Genomic DNA, 23,557 nt, shown 5'->3' with positions numbered 1-23,557 from the left:
TGCATTCTAGTGTTGGTATTATTTCAGAAAAGAACGTAAATAACAACAAACTTTTCTGAAATCGTTTAAGCAAAATTGTTTGAAAATATATTTTATGTTGGCGTACCTCTAATATCGATTCCTTGGTCACTCAAAGTCAAACAATCCAAGTTATCAAAATCATAATAAGTTAAAAGCAAGCCAACAATGAACATGAACACATTTGAATAAAGAATGAAGACACAATAAGGAGTTTCATGATTCAATGAATATCCCATGCATGATAGATGCAGAAAACCACTGAGGCACTTAAGAGCCCATTCTTGGTCGGACACAAAATGGCTGGTATTTACCTCATTCTCCTGCCTCCCCAGGGTATCAATACCAGGGACATCTGTATCTCAGTGGGGCAGATAGTTCACTGATTACAAATGGATTCCTGTGGATCCCCACAGAAATAAGGATTTATTAAGGGAATCGGGACCCAACAACGAACCCGATCCAACTGGTAATTTCTCATTCCTTTCTGGAGTTTCACCCTGAGATTTCACCTACGTTAGGAGCCAAAATGAAAGGTGAAATATATTTAATCTGTGGTATTTATTTATTTATTTATTTATTTATAAAGTTTTATATAGCGCGAACAAGATCCCGAAGGATATCAGAGCGCTTTACAAAAGGATGTAAGGACAAATGCAATATCGACATCAAGTAAGAATACAAAACAGGAAAAATCGCATAATTACAGAACAACTGGTAACTGGACTAGCAGCCCTCCCAGCTTGACTATGACCCATTGAACTGATCTGTCCTCCGGGAGTTACAACACAGGCAGTACCAGAAGCCGGTTCCAAGAGATCTTTACTCTTACTTTTGTTCTACTTTTTAATCTGACATGTCCGAGTTGGGGATGGGTGTACAAAAGTTTTTTTTTAAATGTAAAAAAATATGCCACACCACATCAGCAGCATAACAGTAGACACAACCACAATAACAGATCTGGAGAGAATTTGAATATGTAGTAAAACATTATTGCTGATGTGACAGCAATTACTTATCACCCTTCATTTTGTGGGTGCTTGCAAGGTCAAGGTCGGCTGGCTAATGGGCAGTAGTGATTCAACACCAATGGATGAAATAAAGTGGAGGGTGGTGCCAATCTATCTTTTGAAGGGTACTAATGGCTCGGGTTATTTCTCATCACCACCTGCAGTTCCTGATGTATGTATAACTATATCTAACTCCACGTATGGGTAGCCGGAAAGATCAGTGGAAAATTATCACGACATGCATGAAACACATAATTCAAGATGAAGGAGAGCTTTCTCTGTCTGAATAGCAAAATGTGAAATCTTTGAGCTTGAGATCCATAGGACGAGTTTATTACTCAACTCTGCCAGGGAAAATAGGCGCAATCCCAGCACCAATTCAAGCAGTAAAAATAAATCGGAGTATGGCTAAATACAAAACTATCCTTTGGACACTAATCATAGCAGTTGTTGAAAACTGTATATACTGATATATAGTAGACCTCAGTGGTAAATTCCGTTCCGCTCGCAAAATTTGAGGAATTTGGGTAATTTCACATTCCGCGGAGAATGCAGAATTGCCAAAAATTCAGCGATCCACTGAGTTTTTTTTTGTTCGAGCTTTCAAAATGCGTGTTCGCAAGATATTCCCCCCCCCCCCCCCGAGCATGCAAACTGCGTTTGCGAACAGGAAAAAAGCATTACGAACGGGTGGAACAAGCAATTCTGCGTAACTCTGCGTGCTCGCAGAGAATTTTCTACTTTTCGCGGAGCTTTGCATAGCGCGACTACGCAAATTCCACCCATCCCTAATATATAGTGATTTTGTCACTTTTCTAACTCAGCGTGTTACCACTATACCGCTAGGACGCTGATTTACCTCCTGAGGCGGAAGCCGGGAGCATCTTTACTTTGCGCTTTAAAACATTTATTCTTGTGTGCTGTTTTTAAAATTACTGTCACTGGCTGCACTTACCCTTCCCTTTCCTCCTCACTTCGCTCACCCGTGCAAACGATTAGGTACTGCTACGGGGACTGCGAGGGAACCGCCATCTTGGGAGTAGCCCGAGTTGCCGCTGTAGCCTTCCTTCAATCTACAGATCGGACTGAATATAAGTCGCGCTTTTCTGCTCGCGCGCAATACCACTAGGACGCTGATTGACCTCCTGAGGCGGAAGCCGGGAGCATCTTTACTTTGCGCTTTTAAAAATGTATTCTTGTGTGCTGTTTTTAAAATTACTGTCACTGGCTGCACTTACCCTTCCCTTTCCTCCTCAATTCGCTCACCCGTGCAGACGATTAGGTACTGCTACGGGGACTGCGAGGGAACCGCCATCTTGGGAGTAGCCCGAGTTGCCGCTAATATTGATCTTGTAATTCCAAAGGGGCTGTTAAATATAGTTACAGCCCCTTCGGAATTTAACAGGCACTCTTAATGGGGCATTCAGGCCTATACTCATTAATGATAGATAATAATGCATGGACCAAAATATCCAATTAATGGAGGGATTATGTAGGAGTGATAACATAATTACAATACAGTCTGAAACCCTTCTATTTTGTATATACAGCCATATGAAATGTAGAAAAATATTAGCATATGAGCATCTTTTTTTAAAATCATATTTTAATAATTGTTCTTGCTGTAACAATAGCCAAACCTAATGGTATACATCGTGTCAATGTCATACAAAGAAAGGTCAAAATACAAGTAGTGGTATTCTACCGATGATCCAGTCCAGCAAGATTATCATTGAGGCATCTAGTATCATTCAATGTCCATAGGGAACTTGTTATACCCGCACATACAGTTTGTTATAGGTATGTTAATGCTCAAAACGACCCACCCCGCTCCCATAACTGATAACAAGCCAACAACATCCCGCCCCCCTCCCCCTCCCAACAGACTCAGTTCTTCTTTGTACATGTTATTTTTAGTCAGCATAAAGATTCATGACAACTGGAGTTAATTACAGCAATCCAACAAGCATCTCTTGTAATATGTCTTTGTAATACAAGATCCGGGTCTCGACTTCTGGTTCATTCTATTTGTGGTGGTAAGCAGTTTACATTACTCCTCCTAGTATGTCTGTATATCAGTAGCTATAAATTCCTCACGCATCACATTCCATTCCAGCGATATAGGTTCTTCCATAGTCCTCTATGTTCCTCTCTTTTTAGTTCCGTACTTTCGGCCCTACCCTACCTAACTACTTCATTGTACTTGTCTAGTACGGAGGGTGCTTTCATGGCCTTCCATCGCATTGTTATTGTTTGCTTGGCCAGAACCAGTGCCAGGTTTGCGAATCTATTTTTGGGGCCAGCCTTCTTGCACCTAGGGTTCAGCCCTAGAATACAGTATTCGAGAGGGTCTCCCCTTCCCCCGTGGGCGACAGTGCTTAATGATGTTTGCACTGTTGTCCGGAAGTTCGTTAGTCGTGGGCATGTCCATAGCATATGCAACAAATTTGCATTTGGGGCGTGGCATTTAGGGCAATCATATTAGCATCTTTTTTAAAGATTTAAACATGTACAGACAACTTTACAAAGCCATTTACCATCCTAAATTAGACTCTCAAGTGTCCAGAGACTGTAATAGGTAACATTCCCACTGTTAGGTTAGCTGGTTTTCAATTAGGACTTGAGATGATTAATTAAATGAGTCTAAAATTAAACAAACCAGAAGAAGATTATCAAAACACATAATATTATGTGCCTGTCCAAAATGTTTACTTATTAAATGGTAAGGTGCTGAATTCAATTTTACATGATTATATTTCTTTCAAGTCGATCTACATCTCTGAGCAAGTTGCTGACAAAGTACTAACAGAACAGTCCACATATCACTCAAAATAAATTGTGGAAGGGGATTTAGATGCAACCTTACCTAACAAGGCAGATCCCCAGGCATTTAAAATGTGCAAATGCCCATTCATCAGATTTAACACCACTTCTCTCACCAGATTGTCCTTGGTGGCATATACCAAATGATCCATAGAATGTTACCTGTGGCAGTGTTGCAAGAGATGTAGCCAATCATAACTCTTGCCTCTCTTGCATACCAGTCAACGGTTCTCTTTGGGGAACCAATCTGAAGTGAACAACATCTTTTCACAGTAACCTCAAAAGTGAACTTTGTGTTAAGACTCTAGAATTAACCAAAAGACAATTGGGTCGTGTAGCATATGCAAGCAGTAGTATATTGTTGGTGGTCTTCTTCACAAATAAATCTATATACTTCTAGACCCTTAGACTTTGATGATCACATCAATAAAAGGTATGTGTATGTGGCCACGAAACATGCACCACAATGTTATAGCCGTGGTTTAACCTGGTCATAAAAAACCTTCAGATGGGAATAGCCTGCCTTACAAACTGAATTTCATGTCATTTGTACCAAAATCTATTTCAGATGTTTTCAAATTAGAGAGATGTATCAATCAGTGTATACAGTGACTCAAAAATAGTCAACACACAGATTTGGCAGCTTCGCTCAAACGTTGTCATTATACTAATATCTTTTCGCTGAAGGACAAACATATTTTGAAACATAAAATACAATGTCAAAATAAAAAAAGATGGTCCAGGATAGAATATCTTTTATGGTTGGGTTTCAGTACTTATAAGGTGGTGTCCTGAAGAATGTTTGTATACAGCGTCACCACATCAACCGTGACAACAAACAGTTCAGAAAACAAAAGTTCCACCTATTCAAATAATTGTGTCATGATCAGTTATTGAGATAAGTGGCACCTCCTTCAACATGGTTGGACATACAAGAAAAATCTAAGAAGTGAGACAAGCTCTAGTACATTTACATTAACACCTGAAACAGAAGGTCTGTGTCAGTTCAAGGCCCATTGTGTGAAGCTGATGCACACTCGGGCACAGCAACTATTCTTCCCATTAGTTGGAGCTGTACCAGTGGCACACAAAATGTATTACATTATGCAAGTGTAACAAAGCAACTCCTGCCTTTTAGGCTGAACTGCGTTTTTTGCTTCCGTCTTTCTCCTTGTACTATGGGCAATCTCACAAATATATCAGAGAATAGGTAATCCCTTAAACTTTCGAAACAATGTATGTGGCTCCTCGGGGATCTTATCCATATATTAAACCCATCAACTTGTAGCTTAAGGTTTTGCTCTCTGCATTATATTTGTGCTACATTTTTCTTTGGCTTCTTCAAATTTTGTTTGTAAAAAAAAAAAAGAAGACTAAATGATTCCAGGGTTTTTTATTCTATTCTACTCTGGCATATTCTACAATTATTCCTGCCCTGGGATCGCCGCTTATTCGGAGCATATTGAGTTATTCCAGCAAAGTATGCATAAAAATAGGCATATAAACACCTCCCTTTCCAGTCTATTATATAGCCATGTGCATTATATATACATCAATTAAGTGGGAATGTTATTTATCTGTGTTTGGTTGTGAGAGGCTGTAAAGCAGTCTCTTTTACTCTCAGTTTAGACAAGGTGTGTGTAGCTTAATGTGAAAGTAAAATGGTTTTTATTTGGGAAGATCTCTGTAAAGGTTTGTAGGTATTGGTGGGTTTGCCAAAGGGCTTTTCTATTTTTTCATTCCGTTGGTTGGTTGGTTGTCCTTTACTCTGCTGGTGCATCATAATCCAGGTAGGTCATTATGATGCAATGTTGTGCTCTTGGGGATGTGGTATTCTTAAGAAGGTATTGTGTGATGCCACTGTGCATGTTGGTGTGGTGAGTGATTGTGCTGTTGGATTGGCAGCGCTTTACCACATGCTTTGGTAAGTGTTCTCGCTAGGGTGTTCTGAGGAGGAGGTCTATTTGTGAGTGTCTGGAACAATTGTCTGTGACAACACCGATGAGTGTAGAGTGCTATTGATGAAAGAATGAAAGCTGCATTATTGAATATTGAAAGGGTGTTTTGTGAATGTGATAAGGACAGTTTGTTATGTAGTGACTGGGAAGATGCCAGATGTGATCTTTGGTTTGGGTGACGCGTGCATCTTAAAAACTGCCTGTTCTGTAACCACAACACTATAGAAGTATGTGAGATATTACGCAGTACGTCCTGAAGGATCGGTGGCCTGTCCTGAAGGACAGAAGTAAGGCAGGCATGGCAGGCAGAGTAAAGCATCGCTGTCTACGGATCCTCATTGCCTGGCTAAAACAGGTAAACCAATTAGTAAGTTCAAAGCACAATGTAGAATTGACTGCATAATTCGTGGTATGGACATTAAGGGGGTCATTATGATGGCGGATTTTCCGCATACTCCGGGCCGGCGGAAGCCACCGCCGGCCCGGAGTATGCGGGAAATCCGCCGAGGAGGCCTGAAAGACCCACCGCCAAATCAGGATGGCTGGTGGGTCTCACAATCTGTCCGCCGCTTTTCCGCCGCGGTCGGAAGCCGACCACGGCGGAAAAGCACTAACATGGCTGGCGGTGTCTATCAGACACCGCCAGCCATATTAGGATGTAGGGAAAGTAATGCTTTTCCGCGGCGGCTTTTCCGCCGTGGAAAAGCATATGGACATTCACTTTGGGGGCCCGTTGCGGGCCCCCTGGGTGAAGGTTGCCTGGGGGGTGCACATGGGGGGTACCTATGGTACCCCCCTGCCTTTGCGTGCACGAAGCGGCAGGCACCGCGCGGTGCCTGCCGCTTTGTGCATGCAAATGCACAGCTTTCGTTTTTTACATTGCGGCGGGTGCTGCTTCAAGCAGCACCCGCCACAATGTAAAACATACAGGATGTGACCGCCAGGGTGGCGGTCACATCCTAATTGCCATGGAGGGACCGCCGCTGCCCATGCGGACGGTCCCTCCTACTCAGGGGTGGCGGACGGACGCAAGTCCGTCCGCCATCCTAATCGGCCCCTTAGTGTGGTTGAGCAAAAAAAAGTGCGAGAAGTATGGTAACAGCCATGTCACGTTTGATGACTTGCGTCTGACGACTCCTGGACAGCGGTGATAGTCACATGAGCCCCCTGAAAAACTATGTGGATTCTGATTTACATTCATGCACATCCATTTCCGCACACATAATTGTACAGAGAGTACAACCTCACATGTGAAAATTATTTTATATTAGAGCAATTGCACTGTTCATTTCTTCGGCACAGGCAATTTCTTTCTTTGTGGAGACACTCACCCACATCCTCGCCAGTTTTGGGGATGTTCCAGGCCAATTCCTGCCCTAGAAACAGGATACTCATGCCTCGACAGCAGTAACTCTTCCATCATTCTCAGGGTAGAAATGGGTCATGGAAAATATTTTAAACACCCTGAAAAATATTTGTAAGAGTGTTACCAAACGTTCAGATAATTCATGCCCTAGAACACACTAACCCTGCACCTCCTAGCAGATTTAGTACCAGGTACAATTACACAATATAGGAGTAATAGAGCCCTGCTTGCCCACTACCACGTACATAGGGTGTGTGGACACCTGAGTGAGGCAGTAGAAGTGAGGTGACATAGGTCAGTCTTCTGTGAACACCATGAGATCACAATAGCATTGTTGAAGTCATAGGGAGCTACGCATGCTCGATATTTCAGTAGGAAAGCACATCTATAGTAGGTTCCCAGATGACCAATGAAGTCTGCCTTGATATTTTATTAGATTGATGGAATGAACTAAAATTCATGATGGTATAGGGCAGCACCATGCAGTTGAGCCTAATTCAAAGCCATAATTTGCATAAAGTGATTTGTCGATGAGTGGAGGAGCAGACCATGGCTAGTGATGGAGTGACATGCGGTGGCAACACTGAATAAGGTCTGGTTGAGGTTTGAGAATGATCCTTGCTTCTAAAGCACATGGAGTATTGGTGAGTTTCAAAAGATGAAAAAGAAATGAGCACACATGGAATTATTGGTCATTACAGCCAGGGGAAGGGGGAGATGAAGACTGGAATTTGCCTTGAGAAGGATATACTGAAAAACTGAAAACATATCTTTCTGCTCTTTGAGACACCAGCTGCAATGGTCCTTCATTAAAAATTATTTTGTTTCTACAGGGGAAACCAACATCAGGATGATCAACGGTGCCTGGAATGATCACAGTGTAGGGCGAATGAAGTGGGCAAAAACAAATACATCCGCTAACAATCAAAACACAAACTTTGTTGAAGGTAACAATTTAACTAATGCCAGATCTCCTAAGTAGAGCTTTCGCTTTATTTAGGTGTAAATATGTTTGTCTTTGTATAATATACAGGGAGGGAGTATAGATATGTGTATCTGAATCGTAGGTAGCTTCATAGATTACTTGACCCCATTGAAGACAGAGATATGTTTTTTTTTCAAAGTTACTAATACTACTTGTTGGCTATTAGAAAATGACTTCCAGTGACTTTTGAACTTGGTGAAGTCAACCTAAGTATTGTAACTGATAACACTATGTAGAAAATGTATTGGCTGCTTCCAGGGCGGATCCTGGGCTGTTACCTCACATATATTCTCTGGCCTCTATCTGCCTCGCTTAAACTTCTTCTTTGGGCAGGGGTTGGAAATGCACTTCAATGTATTAACTGCTTCAAGGTCTACTACTTTTTCTACTCTTGCTTGTATCTATTCTGCTGCATCTGGGTCTGCTTCTCCATTTTTGAATTAAAGAAACACAGTGGTTCTCCTGAAATCACTTATTTTTTAAATTATACTGTACGATTATTTGTGTGAGCTGTGGGTTCCCTAATTTGTATTAATTACACATAAGGTATGGAAGAGGATGTAGCCTTACGGCTAGAGCGGGCAACCTCGAAGCTGGGGAACCGGGTACGAGTCTCGGCAACTACGCTCAACATCCTGTGATTCTGGGCAATTCACTTAATCTACCATGCTTAACAAAAATTAATGTGTCCATCTGTAATGAAACTGGTAAAGCGCTCTGATACCTGATATCTTCGGTTCTAGTTTGTGCTATATAAAACTCTAAAAAAACATTTGTTTTTCTGTAGTATTTTAGATTATTCCGAGGAGTTGTTTTTAATTAGTTTTGCACATAATCTAGTCAGTCTTAAGTTTGAATCGTGTTTGAGCTTATGATGGCTGAATAGTGCCACTTATTAGGCCACTGATGGTTGTATGTTCTTACAACGCATTCCGTTGCATCTGATAAGCGTGGCTAAAATACCACCCGAGTGACTTACCTCACTCACCTACAGTTACCCAAAATAAGTCAGCCGGACAGTGGAGAAGAATAAACAAAGCAAGTTTATTAGGCCACAAACTCCCATATGAGAGGGCCCTATATCGACCTCACCCCTAAGAGTGTGCCGAGAAGGACTGACTCACATCATCATGGTGATACATTATATTACGAGAAGGCAGAGTAAACACGCCCATAATGGAAAAGTACTGGTCCACCAGGAGTGTGGACAATGGCCTCTTACAAGAGGCATCTGCACCTGCAATAGCAACACTTGTTATCATCTCCCAAGGACACAGAGCCAGGCCGCTACATCCCCAGCGCATGAGAACGGCCTGATGAGGAGTTTCGCTAGCAGGAGCTTCAGCTACAGTAAACCAAGAAATGCATATATGCTGACACGAGGAATTATTCCTATTCCTACGGGAGGGGGGATGAGCAAGTACAGTTTGCACGCAGAGAGAAATAATTCAAAATGGTGGCACACATGCTAAGCTAAGAACACTGCAAACGATATCACACGCATAAGTGAATAACTGCATAATGAGAACATAAACGTAAATGCGTAAATGCAAGTAATTAGTTAGACACATTCCGCTAACTCATAAGCATAATGTACGAAGGGGGCGGGGCTTGGGATTGACGCCTATCAGACCCTCCTTTTAGCGGACTGTGGCTAACACGTTTGTTTCCATTTATTAACCAAAAGGAGGGCCTTTACAGCAAAATCTATGGGCTGGAAAAGCTGAAAAGACATACTTAAACCAGAACATCGTCATGAATGAGTATCAACCAATTAGCATCAGTGAGCTCAACAGCATTGGAGACAGGGTATTGTTTCAATCTTTTCGTAGACTTTTTCATATTGCTGGCACACATGGAGCAACAAGGGGGAAGGCAGTAAACGCAGAGGCAGCATGACAGTAGGAAACCTATAACACCTATAATGACCATGAATATTTTCCAACCCCAGGAAGAGAAAAGACCCCACAACCATGTCTGTAGGGACCAGGTACCAGTATCTTGATGAAGTTCAGCAGCCAACCTATGAAGTTTCTGCACAGCCAAGTTAACTGTCGGGGCGGAGTCAGGAATATACACGCAGCAAGACTTCCCGATGACGCGGCAAGCTCCACCCCTATCTGCCAGGATGACGTCAAGAACCATTCTATTCTGAATCGTAAATAATCTCATAGCCTGCATCTCCAGTGACATATTAGCTGCAATATCAGCTTCAGTATTCACTACCTTTTCCATAACCCGTGAAAGATGTCTGATGGACCTACTATTAAAGATAGGGCCCCAGAATGGCAACAGGCCTTTAGAAAAATCGTTAAACTGCTGTCCAGCGGTGTCCGTCTGATCAACGTCATCAACTTGAAGATCCCTCCTTTTTCGCTGTCCTTGCACCACGTCAAACCTCCTATGTGTCTTATGATAATCCGAAGGTGCTACATAAACAGGAGGGAGTAAATACGCCAGGTAACATGTCCCACCCCAACCCTCAGGCAACCACAGGTACCCGTTATCTCCACATACAAAGTAGACATTAGGGGGAGTGACAAGCGAAGGACTAAGGGTCAGCTGAATCGATGTCGTCACATTACAAATACTGTCGCCCACCTTAATCGGACCTCTACCCTGTATACAGAAATAAGGCGACGGTCCCACTACTGCTAGGGGCACCAGAGAATGACCACTATTGTTTGCTGCAGGAGGGCGTCGGTATGCTAAAGAAGAGTTTAACTGTAGAAAACTCTCTCGTACCTTATCAGTGTCATTAGGTATCAGAAATGTGTCCAACTTTTTCGAGCAAGTCTCTAAAAACTTTTGGTCAAAACGTCCATCAGTAAATAATCGTCCAAGGGATGAGGGAGGCAAAGGGCGTACTCGCATCGTCAGTGTAGACTTACTGTCGGGGAGTCGTGGGGTGAGAGAGTCAGTCTGCTGGAAAAACTTCACCCTACCTATCAAGGTATACCAGCCCACGCAGCTATTCACAGGGGTCAATTGCAGTGCCAATAACCTGTCCTTCTTATATGCTGCAGAAGGAAGCAACCCACATACCCAGCAATCTGCCACATTGTATACAGCGTGTGCATGATGTTGCGTTTTTATGAAAACATTATCACGATAACCTTTTCTCATACATTGTTCACCATAATCAACAGTAACCATATTGTGTTCCGGTAAGGGAGAAGGTGTAGGAACAAGTTTGTGAACGGGGTAAGCTTTATCCAGGAAAAACAGTATCCCCAGCATTATCAGAAAAACAATAATGAGCACCACAATAACCACAATTTTGCTTTTTCGTGATAGGGCACGCCATGGTGAATCTGGTTCTGGTCTGCGAGGGGCAGCAAAAGGCTGTTCCTCATCTGGTATTGGACGGCCAAAAGGATACATGTCTGCTAGAGAACGGGGCAAGGGATATCCTAAAAGTTCAAAAGCTAGGGACACTACTAAAAGTTCAGACACTCCAAAACCGGCCAGAGGGGTTCTTCACCCTTCGATGGGCTGTTCTCCCTATGTCCGTTAAAGCCTCATAGGTAGGCTTTTGACTTCGCAAACCCTATTCCCTCGACGGAGTCACACAACTGCAGTGACTCAGGAGCACAGAACTTGGGCCCACGTACAACTCTAATGTTCCATTCAGCAATGTCTCAGAAGCAATGTCTCAGAAGTGCACCAGGGCTCCTTTCAGCAGTCCATCCCTATTGCTACAATAACCTATCGACTATAGTCCACTCCTAGTCCCTATCTCAGCCCATCTTCCAGTGCTCAATGCGTTTGCCTCTCTTTCCTGGACCGCAAGTTATAGCGAGTGCTCCCTCGCACTTCGGGGTCTGAAAACAGAATTGGTGGGTCGTTTTGAAAAGAGGTGGCTTCGGTCGCTTGAGCACCGTGACCGATAGAAGCCTCGCTACTCGTACTCAGGGCTGGCTTCCGTGCTTTTTCGTCGTGCTCCTCCCCAATCAACACAGCATCAGAAAAAGGGAGGTACTTAGGCAACGATTCTGTTTCGTGATCTGCAATGCCACCTCTTACCCATGCATCATAGGGTAAAGGTAGTGGAACCTTCCTTACGTGGGAGGCATGCGTCCACGCCTTTCGACCCTCCACTCAAAGTGCGGTGCGGGTGGTGAGCAGCACCAACCGTGGCTCAGACCATCTGGGCTCCAAACAGGACTTCCGCTGGTACTTCTTAATGACGACCCAAGCCCCTGGGTTGATGCCGTGGCCGGGCCCCTCAGGCAGCGGCTTCAGTGTGTCTGCTACCTGCTGGTGAACAGAATGGAGATCTTTAGTCAAAGCATACAAGTAGTCTGTCAACATAGGATATTCTATCTCTGAGAAACATTTAGGTCTAGGAACTCCCCACACATTGGCGGGCCTGCCGAATACAACTTCGTGGGGAGAAACACCTGTCTTGGAATTTACTGTAACTCGTGTGGAGAGTAGAGCCAGGGGGAGAGCGCGTGGCCAGCATAGCCCAGTACTTTCCTGTATTTTGGCCATTTTCAATTTCAGTGTACCATTAAATCTTTCAACTAAACCCGCAGCCTGTGGGTGTAGGGCTGCGTGGAATTTTTGAGAGATTTGTAATCCCTTACAGATATTTTTCATCAGTTCAGCATTGAAGGATGTACCGTTATCACTCCAGATCACTCTAGGTAACCCGAACCTACTAAAGTATTCCTTAATCAACATTTTAGCTGTCGACATGGCTGTACAGTCTTTTGTTGGAAAAGCCTCCACCCACCTACTGAATGCGCACACCACCACAAGTACATACTTAAGGTTGTTCACTCTTTCCATTTCAATGTAATCCATCTGTATTACTTCAAAGGGGTATGTTGGGGGTGCAAAATTACCCACAGGGACGGGTGTTCCCTTCCCAGGATTGTGTCGTAAACAAATCATGCACTGTTGTACCAAACGTGTGGCCACCCTGGAAATGTTCTTATTACTCCATACTGGGTCTAATAATTTACATATTCCCTTGGCACTTATATGAGCTGGTCCATGAGCCATTGTCACCACTGGGAGAACATATGCATTCGGGAGCAACCATCGTCTTTTGTCTGTCACATCCGTCCAACACTCATCCGAGTCCAACTGTCCCTTTCCATTCTTCCATTCTTTCAGCTCCTCCTCTGTCACTTTCTCTTGTATGTTCCGCACACTCTGTACAGTATCTGCAAACATGTTAACGTCTGGTACCCATCTAGCCGGTCCAGCCACAAACATTCGCGGGAGTCTGTTCCTGGCAGTTTCTTTAGCTGTCTGATCTGCAAACGCGTTTCCCCGCCCTACGTCATCAACCACCGCTTTGGGTGCACTGCACTTTATTACTGCTAGCCGTCTGGGAAGCGTTAGAGCTGTCAGCAGGCGCAATATCAATGGGCCATGTTGAATTCGTTGTCCGTGTGATGTCAAAAATCCCCTCTCTGCCCACAGTCTTCCGTAACTATGAGCCACGCCAAAGGCGTATTGGCTGTCAGTATAAATGTTCACATCCAATCCTTCACTCAGTTCACATGCACGCATCAACGCTATTATCTCTGCAGCTTGAGCTGAGTTGTACGGGACTCTAGAAGTCTCCACCACTGTTTGTAATGTCGTGACTGCATATGCTGCTGTTGTGGTACCGTCCGCTAGTTTAAAACAAGACCCATCAACATACAACTCTCCGTCAGGGTCATCTAGGGGCTTATCCGTCAAATCTACTCTCCCTTTTGTCTCCTCCTCTGTTCGGAACAGGCAGTCATGCACTTCACCATCTTTCTCATCTGAAGGGAGAGGCTGGATTCAGGGTAGCGCATCTTTTTATCGTTACATGTGGGGCAAATAGTGTCATCTCATAACCAGTCAGACGAGCGCTAGTTAAATGCTGCGTCTGTGTTCTGTTTAGTAAAATGTCCACTGCATGTGGTACCATTACCGTAAGAGCTGAACCCAGTACGAGCCCTGCCGATTGTCTTATCGAGACTGCAGCAGCCGCTGTAGCCCTTAGACAGCTCGGAAGCGCTCTTGCCACGTTGTCGAGCATTGCAGAGAAGTAAGCACACGGTCTCTGTTTCCCTCCAAAATCTTGTGTTAAGACAGACAACGCGCAACCTTCCGCCTCGTGCACATAGAGTACAAAAGGCTTCTGGTAATTGGGTGTTCCCAAGACGGGTGCAGAACATAGAGCAGTCTTTAATAACTCAAACGCTTCTTGGCACGCAGGTGTCCAAGGTAGGGGCTCGCACACCTCTTTTGTGGTCAGATACAGCAGGGGTTTTGTTAGTAAAGCATAATTAGGTATCCACTGGCGACAGTACGATGTTATGCCCAAAAATGCGCGCACCTCTCGCTGTGTGTTAGGTACTGCCATGTTAGTTATTGCCTTGACGCGCTCTGGTGTCAGCCTTCTCCCGTCCTTCGATAGGAGGTGACCGAGGTAGGTGACCTCCTGTCGACAGTATTGGAATTTAGGGAGGGACACCTTGTGTCCCTTACGAGCCAAATGGTGTAACAATTTAACAGTAGACTGTCGGCACCCCTCCTCATTATCGGAGGCGATGAGAATATCATCCACGTATTGCAGCAAGACATTACCTTGCGGGAGCTCCAAATCATCTAACTGTGCTTTTAATGCTTGGCTGTAAATACTAGGGCTTTCTGTATAGCCTTGAGGAATTCTACAAAATCTAAAACTGCGGCCAGCCAATGAGAATCCGAAGAGGTACCTGCTATCTGGGTGTACAGGTATACTAAAGAACGCATTCTTAAGGTCCAACACTGAAAAGTATTTAGCTGAGCGGGGTATCATAGTCAAAATGGTAGTAATGTCAGAAACCACTGGGTACTGGGGCTCAACAACCTTGTTAACGTGGCGTAAATCAATCACAAAACGATAGACATCAGGTGTATTCTCACCTGCGTCACCTGAGGATCTTTTAAGTATCGGAAGTATCGGACTATTACAGATATTCGAGTCCGTTTCCTCGACTACCCCCGATCCAATCAAATCCTGTATAATCTGCAACAGAGCCTTCTCTCCATCTCTAGAGATCTTGTATTGAGGTATGCGGGGCAGCTTCGCTCCCACCTTAACATTTATGGACACCGGTGCAATGTCCATTTTTCCCACATCAGTATCGCTACTGGCCCACAGACTCGGGGGGACATCCCTGAACTCAACTGGGAGGGGCTCGTCCTTTGAAAAACATTGCTGCGCACGCGCGACAGAGGGACCCATCGTAAGGTACACACCATCCGGGGAACAGTAAATCGTAGCATGCAACCTTTTTAACAAATCCAAACCCAGTAAATTCTCACCACAATTCGAAGTCAAGAGAAAGGAGGAGTCAACAGTGAAGGGGCCAATCGTAAGTGTCAAGGGCTTAGAGATGGGGCTAACCACCGGGGTACCAGAGAACCCCACTGAAATATTAGTCTTGCCAGACAGAGCCGCCCCTGGAACCTGAGAACGTGCTACAGAACTTTTCGTAGCACCTGTATCCAATAAAAATTTCTGATGGGATCCCGACAAGTCTGCCGTTACATAAGGCCCACGTTGATCAACATCCACAGAAACAGGTCCCACACTCTGCCCTACGCTGTCCTAGTTATAGGAAAATCCTGTGAAATCATCCATGGCGTACGCATCATTGTAGAACTGTCTATCCCTGCCGTCATCACCCTCCTTTTGAGAATGCTGTCTATCTTTTCCTCCGTCAAAATAATTTCCACCCGGTCTCTTGCCCTCCTCGGACTGTCTAGCATCTCTATTCGCAGCTCCCCGACCTCGTCCTCTGCCAGGTCCAGCATGGGACCGTAGCAGTGGACAATCTTTCCACCAGTGCCCTTCCTGTTTGCAGTTAGCGCACTGGTTGGGTCCCAAACGCTCTCTTCTCTCTCCCCTTCCGAAGCTACTTCCTCGACCACCTGACACGGGCGGGGCTCCCCGTCCTCTGCCCTTCGCTACTTGCTGCAACAAAACCTTTGTCTTCAAATCTTTCGCCTTCTTTTCTTGCCTGTCCTTATTCTCATTCTCTCTATGTTCATAATACTGGGCCATGCTCAAAATTCCTGAGGGGGTAGATGTTGTCCATGTACTCTCTGACGCTTGCAGTCGGGCCGATATTTCTGGCAGCAGATTCGTAACGAATCTGTTGACAAAAAGACAGAGCCCTCCATCTTGAGAGATATCTTGTCCGCTAAAATCCATAAATGTTTCTTCAAAACGGGTGAAGAAATCTGAAACTGCCTCATCCTTTTTCTGTTTGCAAGCAGTTAACTTATCCCAATCTACCTTCTTAGGAGGAATGAGTGAATGCATATATTTAATTATACGCCCGGGTAATGCTAGTATCTCAGGCTTCGGCTTCTCACCTGGCTTTCGTTCCTTATCCCAATCTGTAAATTCTTCCCAAGTACCGCCTAACTCCTCTCTATGTTCCGAACCCTTCACCTGTCTCCACACATCCACGGGGACCAATAATCCGAAAAACAGTTCAATGTCTGCTAACGTCATTACTGTTGAGGAGGCTGCCTCCGTTAATTCTTTGTAATAAGCCGTTGGATTTTTCCTTGAGTCGGGTAACTGCGCCTTCAGAGCTAATACCTCGCTCCTTTTCCAGGGCGTATACACCCATTGTTCTTGGAAATGGGCATCTACACGTGGTCTAGTCACTACCAGGGTGGTCGGGTCTACTATTTCAGGTACCTCAGGGTGAAATATAGGGTGTACTTCACGCATTGGATGTATCCCCGGGAAATGGGTCTCACCTGTCGCTGTTAGCTCATTCCTGTACTCCAACAAATACCTCAAACTACGGAGCACTTCCGCTGCTTCAGTATTAGCCCTGTAAGCATGAGTCTTAATATCGCGAAGAATCGCTGGCGCCACACCACCATATCCCTGCTCCCATAGCGCTATTAGGGTCGTTGCCATGTGCCACAAGGCATGCTGTTGCATCAAAGGCTCATAATCCTTCATAGTAGACCAAATATCCTCCAGTGAATAAATATTATTCCTGCCCCATTGACAAGCTTGATTAGCTACCATGGTCTTCTCATCTAGGGGTACATTAGCACGTGTGAGTAACTTTCGTACCTGAGTAAATAGTCCGCCCTCCGCCCCTCTAGCAGGTGTTCGCAACGCGCTCTGAGGGGTGGCGCTGGCAGAGACAGTGGGGATAGCGGGGCCAGCAGAGAACACTGGGGATAGCGCAGCAGACGCAGGGCTCGCCGCTGTGAAAGGGAGTAAGGGTGCCGTGGTAGAGGGGGAAGTACGTCCCCCTGCAGAGGAAGCAGGTGTACCGGACAAGGGAGGGGCACTGACTTGGGGAACTGAAACCAACGCCTGTGGGGCGGAATCTCCGAGCACGGGGTACAGCGGCTGTGGAGCATATGGGGGAGGGGGTCGGGCGCTCAAAATATCTTCCATCTCGTCTATATCCTCTTCCTTTACCACATAGCACTTATTTTCCAATAACCTAAAACGCCTATCTGCGCGCTCAATCCGCAGCTCATTCTCTTTCTTAGTGTGTTCCCTCGCCTTCTGCGCCATGGTCTGTGCCGATCTTTTCTGAGCTACCTTCTCCTCCCTTATCTGCCGTTCTCGTGCCTCCTTCTGCCACATTCGCAAAGAATCAAACATACTCTGACGGCTGCGCCTAGCAAACAATTTGTCTTGTAAATAATCTAATTTTGCTGCGTCAAAAGAGCCCAGTAAAGGCCACTGCAAATCCACATTATCCATTGTATACTTATGCCACAAAGAGGAAAACAAAATAGGAGGTAAGCCATGCTTGACGTACATGTCGAAATTCGGAGAGCCTTCCTGCGGGGCAGTTTGGCTCTTAGCCAATCTCACATCTGAAACCTCATCACAACACCCGAAACACCGCAATTTACTGAAGCACGGCATTTTGTTCTCTTACAAACACACAACAGCACAAAAATTCACAGTTTCAATATGCATATATCGATCAAATAGAATCCGCACCAAAACACGTGTTACCAAAATGGGACAAGGCCCGTCGACCAAGTCCTGGGAAACCTGGACCCTACCGCAGACTGAACAGCACACACCCGCTGTTCCGAGACTGGGAAACCAATCCGTTTCCTGGGCAGCACTACAAATCGGCAGGCGCCACACCGCGCGGGACCCGGCACTCTCCCACAAACCACCACATTAGGTGTTCGGGCGAGCCCAAAATCCTCACGTAGCAAGCCGCTCACCAACCCGCAGTACTATCCAGTCGGATTTTCACAAACCAACGTTCCCCAATCTCCATCAAGTCTGTCAGAGCGCTATCTGCACCCTGAGTTTCCCGGAGCACACTAGCCCCAAAAGCACACAGGCTCCTCCAATCACCAGAGACACACCGGTCTCACGGAGCACTCCGGCCCCTCAATCACCGGTCGGACCACTTACCTTCCGTGCGCGGTACCGACCTCTATCGTTCTCCACTTCCGGCTGCCTGGACCAACACGGTCAGCTCCAAGGTTCCGCCTTCCGGACTCCGGCGTAGGATCCTGGACCGAGACCTCCTCCGATCAGCAGGGTGGGGCAGCGCTGCGAGAACCAAGCTCGGCATCAAAGTGGGTACCCGGACCCACCTTGCCGACCAGGGGGTCTCCGGCCTTCTGCTACCCACTTACGGGTGAGAAAGGTCCTAATCGCGGAGTCCCTGTTCGGGCGCCATCTGATAAGCATGGCTAAAATACCACCCGAGTGACTTACCTCACTCACCTACAGTTACCCAAAATAAGTCAGCCGGACAGTGGAGAAGAATAAACAAAGCAAGTTTATTAGGCCACAAACTCCCATATGAGAGGGCCCTATATCGACCTCACCCCTAAGAGTGTGCCGAGAAGGACTGACTCACATCATCATGGTGATACATTATATTACGAGAAGGCAGAGTAAACACGCCCATAATGGAAAAGTACTGGTCCACCAGGAGTGTGGACAATGGCCTCATACAAGAGGCATCTGCACCTCCAATAGCAACACTTGTTATCATCTCCCAAGGACACAGAGCCAGGCCGCTACATCCCCAGCGCATGAGAACGGCCTGATAAGGAGTTTCGCTAGCAGGAGCTTCAGCTACAGTAAACCAAGAAATGCATATATGCTGACACGAGGAATTATTCCTATTCCTACGGGAGGGGGGATGAGCAAGTACAGTTTGCACGCAGAGAGAAATAATTCAAAATGGTGGCACACATGCTAAGCTAAGAACACTGCAAACGATATCACACGCATAAGTGAATAACTGCATAATGAGAACATAAACGTAAATGCGTAAATGCAAGTAATTAGTTAGACACATTCCGCTAACTCATAAGCATAATGTACGAAGGGGGCGGGGCTTGGGATTGACGCCTATCACAACACATGCCTTTACCACGCATGCGTTACAACGGAATGTTTTTTCTATGCATAACCTTTTCCTCGATTTCTTCCATTTTGACGTCGGACGTCGTTGAGAGGAAGCGGAAGTTTCTTTCCGTTTCCTCTTAAACTACATCCTTTTCATGCACATCTCAACGTTTCTTCTGGTGAGTTTTTTTGGGGGGGAAACCCCCCCAAGCCCCCCCTTTTTTTAACCCTTTACCACACATGCCTTTACTATGTACCTCGTAGTAAAGGTATGCGTGGTAAAGGCTTTCGTGGTAACCACGCATGCATTGTAATGCATGCATGGTTAAGGTATTCGTGGAAACGGCCGCGTTGTAGTAGCCGTTTCCCGCCACGGATAAAGTAGCCGCTCGCCCTAGTTGCAGAGCCTGGGCGGGGCGTTTCTAACTTTCAAATCTTCTGCCATACAGTTTAATCAGGATGCAAGCATGGATGCGTGCAGCTGGCGCGCTGCCGGCGCACCAGTGGCAAGCTCAGATCGCAGCTACCGCCAACCCTGCTTCCCTTTCTTCCCCAGAACTGGCAGGAATTGTTTTCAGTAAGGCCTCTCTTCTCAGCCTTCAACCACCCAAATGTAATTACCATCTCTCTTGTGACATAGAAAGCAAGAACAAGTTTTGATATCTAAACTGTGGCTTTCCATTACATCTTATTGGGAGTTTCCCCTGTATTAGATCTCAGAAGACTTTCCCATAGGGAGCACATGAGGCCATCTCAGTTGGGAAATATTAGACTGACCTCAAACGATTCTATAATTTCCAAATTAAATTTACATACAGATGGTGTTTTAAAATCCTGCTCAATCAATGTTAGAGCACTTCCCAAACATAAAATAGAACTTTGAAATATTTTACATGAAAACACCTATGATCATATTTTTCCTACCGAAACATGCCTGAACAAAATTTGGGCCTGGATCTTGAATCGGCCATTGCTAATGGATAGTCTAGCTCACATTTAGATAGAACCAGGGCAGTGGGTGGTGAGGCCATCATTTACCGCTCCAAGTTCTTTTGCTCCAGTCACCAGGTAGATGTACAGGGCAATGCTGAGGCTCTTGCTTTTTACCATAAAGGTCTCGAACAATTTCTCCCTCTGCAGAATTCTTTTTTTAATTTTTTTTTTATCCTCATTCGCCTCATAACTCAGTTGACAAAGAGTAGGATGTCTATTACCGGTACTCGGTTTTAAGGAGACATAGGCATTGAGAATGGAACCGGGAGACAACACCCGCTTACCGGTAAACGACAATCCCGCATAGTGTCACTGTCCCCCTTTCTAAGTTTAGGGGTTGGTCTCGCTCTCTTCTGATAACCTGTGACCGAAGGCTGTTTATGTTGGCCAACTGGTTGTAGGAACTTCGAGGAAGGCCAAACCCAGTCAAAGAGCATCCAGGAGGCTTAATCATAGGATCCAAAGGTTATTGCTTGTAAATGTAAATGTAAATGTATTGCGATTTATATAGCGCACGTATCACCCGAAGGCATCAAGGCGTTTCCTTTGGGAACCCGTCCTGGTTTTTCCCTGTGAGATAACCCCTACTGGGTATCCCCAGGGTGAGAGCCAGGCATCCGGCCGCGGGTGGGCCGCTATAGTGGAGATTAAGCAACTATTGGCCAGAGTTGCAGCGTAGGACCCCATGATTAGAATAGGCACCGAGGCGAGAATTATCGAGTCCGTGGACATTTTGGGCTCAGGACCCTGCCGCGTCGGGAATTAAACCCTGGTCCCGGGCCAGACCTCTGCATAAGAGTCTGCCGCTCTAATCAGTGAGCCACACTCCTCCACTGAATCGCTCACTCATTAGCAATTAATTTGGCTAAGACCGCTTCAATAAACAATCCCATATTGCTTTTTTCCTGCTGCTCTTCAATATGACCAGATCAGTCTTGGAGGTCTTATACAGGGAGCACAGCCATTCTGTGTGTGTGTGTGGGGGGGGGGGGGGTGACATCTACCCATTTCCTGCAAATTTCTCTCCTAGCCAGCAGTATTGCGTAGAAGAGGAACCCCCTAGCAGGCCCAATTACTTCGCTAGCTATACCAAAGATGGCCAAGGGGAGAGTGATGTGAACAGGGAATCCCAGAATGTCCGATATAGTTACCCCTACTTTCCCCCAGTATTCAGTTATGGCAGGGCAGTCTTTGAACATATGAATGTCTGAAGCATTTACTAGACCACACTTCTTACAGCTGACAGGGGGACCCTTCGTTATTTTGGACAGTCTTGCAGGAAACAAATAAGCCCTATGGGTGGTAAAATAATGATTCATTTTAAGCCAGGCAGGTTTAACAGTAGTGAATAAGATGTTGAAGGAATACTGCCACAAATCTCCCCACTGTTCATTTGGCATGAGGGTACCCCATAGTTCTTCAGCAAGTTTAAAATTTCCATCTATGGCTTCTTCTATAGACCAGTAAAAAAAAGGAGACCTCCGTCCTCCCCACTGGCCTAGTTACTAATTGCTCCTCCAGTATGTTTCCTAAGCCTATAGGTTTTTTAAGGTTCTGAGACCCACTCTGCAGCTGTAGGTATTTAAACTTAGACATACCACCCTCTATTCTATTTTGGAGTGATAACCATGGTTTTACGGAGCCATCAGAAGCCAGGTCCCTCCACACATTCAATCCCACTGTCATAAATGGTGTGGCCAACTTATCTTTCAGACAATCTGGAGCCCCTGGAGAGTCCCACAGGGGAGCCATACTCAAAAAGTAATTTAGACCAGTGCATTGTTTCATTTTAGCCCATATACGAGCCATCCCCAGCAAGACTTTCAGCCTGATCCTTTTAAAGAACTTCTGGTCACCATATGTGGGGGAGATTCCCTCCTTTTATCAAAGCATAAAACATGGCCCCCGTCCCTGTTTGATCTGGAGTTTTTAACAGCATTCTTGCATGTGATAACTAGAAAACCCAAGCGTAGTACTGCAAATCTGGGAGTGTTAGGCCCCCCTTCGCCCTCCTGCGCATGAGCTTCTTCCAAGCTATCCTCGTGGCCTTTTAAGCCCATACAAATGAATGAATTGCTAGCTGAAGTTTTTTTGATCCCCTGTTTATCAAAATGTAATGTAAAGGAATGGTGTCAAAAAGAAAGGTAATTTTCGGAAGTAGGGCCATTTTTATCAAATTAATCCTGCCCAAAATGGTAAATAAGAGATGAGCCCAAGATTTCATAAGCTTCTGGCATTCTCTGGATAAGTTCGCCAGTTTAGTCCCTGAGATCTTATCAATATTCTGGACAATCTTAACCCCCAGACATCTTATTTCACTCTTTGTTTGATGCTGACAGTCCGGCAGGTTCCACGCCATAATCACCGTCTTTCAGCATTAACCTCATAGCCTGAGACCTGCCGGAAATCTTGTGCCAACTTAATAACCTGAGGAAAAGATGTCTCCAGATCAGAGGAAAGGATCAAGACATCATCTGCATGAAGAGCTACCTTCCTCTCCCACGCCCCAAACCTGGAAGATCAAATTCCCGGTTCGCCCCTCAGTCGCTGGGCAAAGGGCTCAATATATAAATCAAAGAGAAGCATGGAGAGGGGGCAGCCCTGTCTAGTTCCCCTAGTTATTTTAAAAGGATTAGTTAGTTTACCATTGACTAGGAGTCTCGCCGAGGGATCACGGTAAATAAGCTGAATGACTTGACCGAACTTCGGTCCGAAACTAAATATATCCATTACTGCCGCAAGATAGACCCAATTTACCCTATCAAAGGCTTTGGTAGCGTTGAGTGTCATCTCTGCAAGAGGTAGTGAGAACATTGAGGCCAAGTCAATAGCCACAATACAATCATAGGTGAGATTAGATAGATTCCTACCCTTCACAAAGCCTTTCTGCTTGGTGTGGAGTAATCCTCTGACTACTGCTCCCAGCCTATCTACTAGGATCCTCGCGAAGACTTTATAGTCTGTGTTTAAGAGTGACATGGGTCTATATGACCCACCTTCCGCTGGATTTTTCCCTGGTTTCAAAATCAGCGAGATGGTAGC

General features: G+C 45.3%; 1 protein-coding gene across 1 annotated transcript in view; it reads left to right on the top strand.

Annotated features, from left to right (window-relative positions):
- Nucleotides 1-23,557, top strand: part of MAMDC4 (MAM domain containing 4) — a 569,927-nt gene that overhangs the window by 248,851 nt on the left and 297,519 nt on the right. The window contains exon 13 of the mRNA XM_078642067.1: nt 8,009-8,122. Within this exon, the coding sequence (XP_078498193.1) occupies nt 8,009-8,122 (114 nt within the window). The remainder of the gene's footprint in view (nt 1-8,008; nt 8,123-23,557) is intronic.

The sequence above is a fragment of the Lissotriton helveticus genome, chromosome 5_1 (assembly GCF_964261635.1).
Source record: "Lissotriton helveticus chromosome 5_1, aLisHel1.1, whole genome shotgun sequence".
NCBI classification, from domain to species: domain Eukaryota; kingdom Metazoa; phylum Chordata; class Amphibia; order Caudata; family Salamandridae; genus Lissotriton; species Lissotriton helveticus.
Note: the sequence above shows the minus strand (reverse complement) of the source record. Positions and strands in the feature narration are given on the sequence as shown.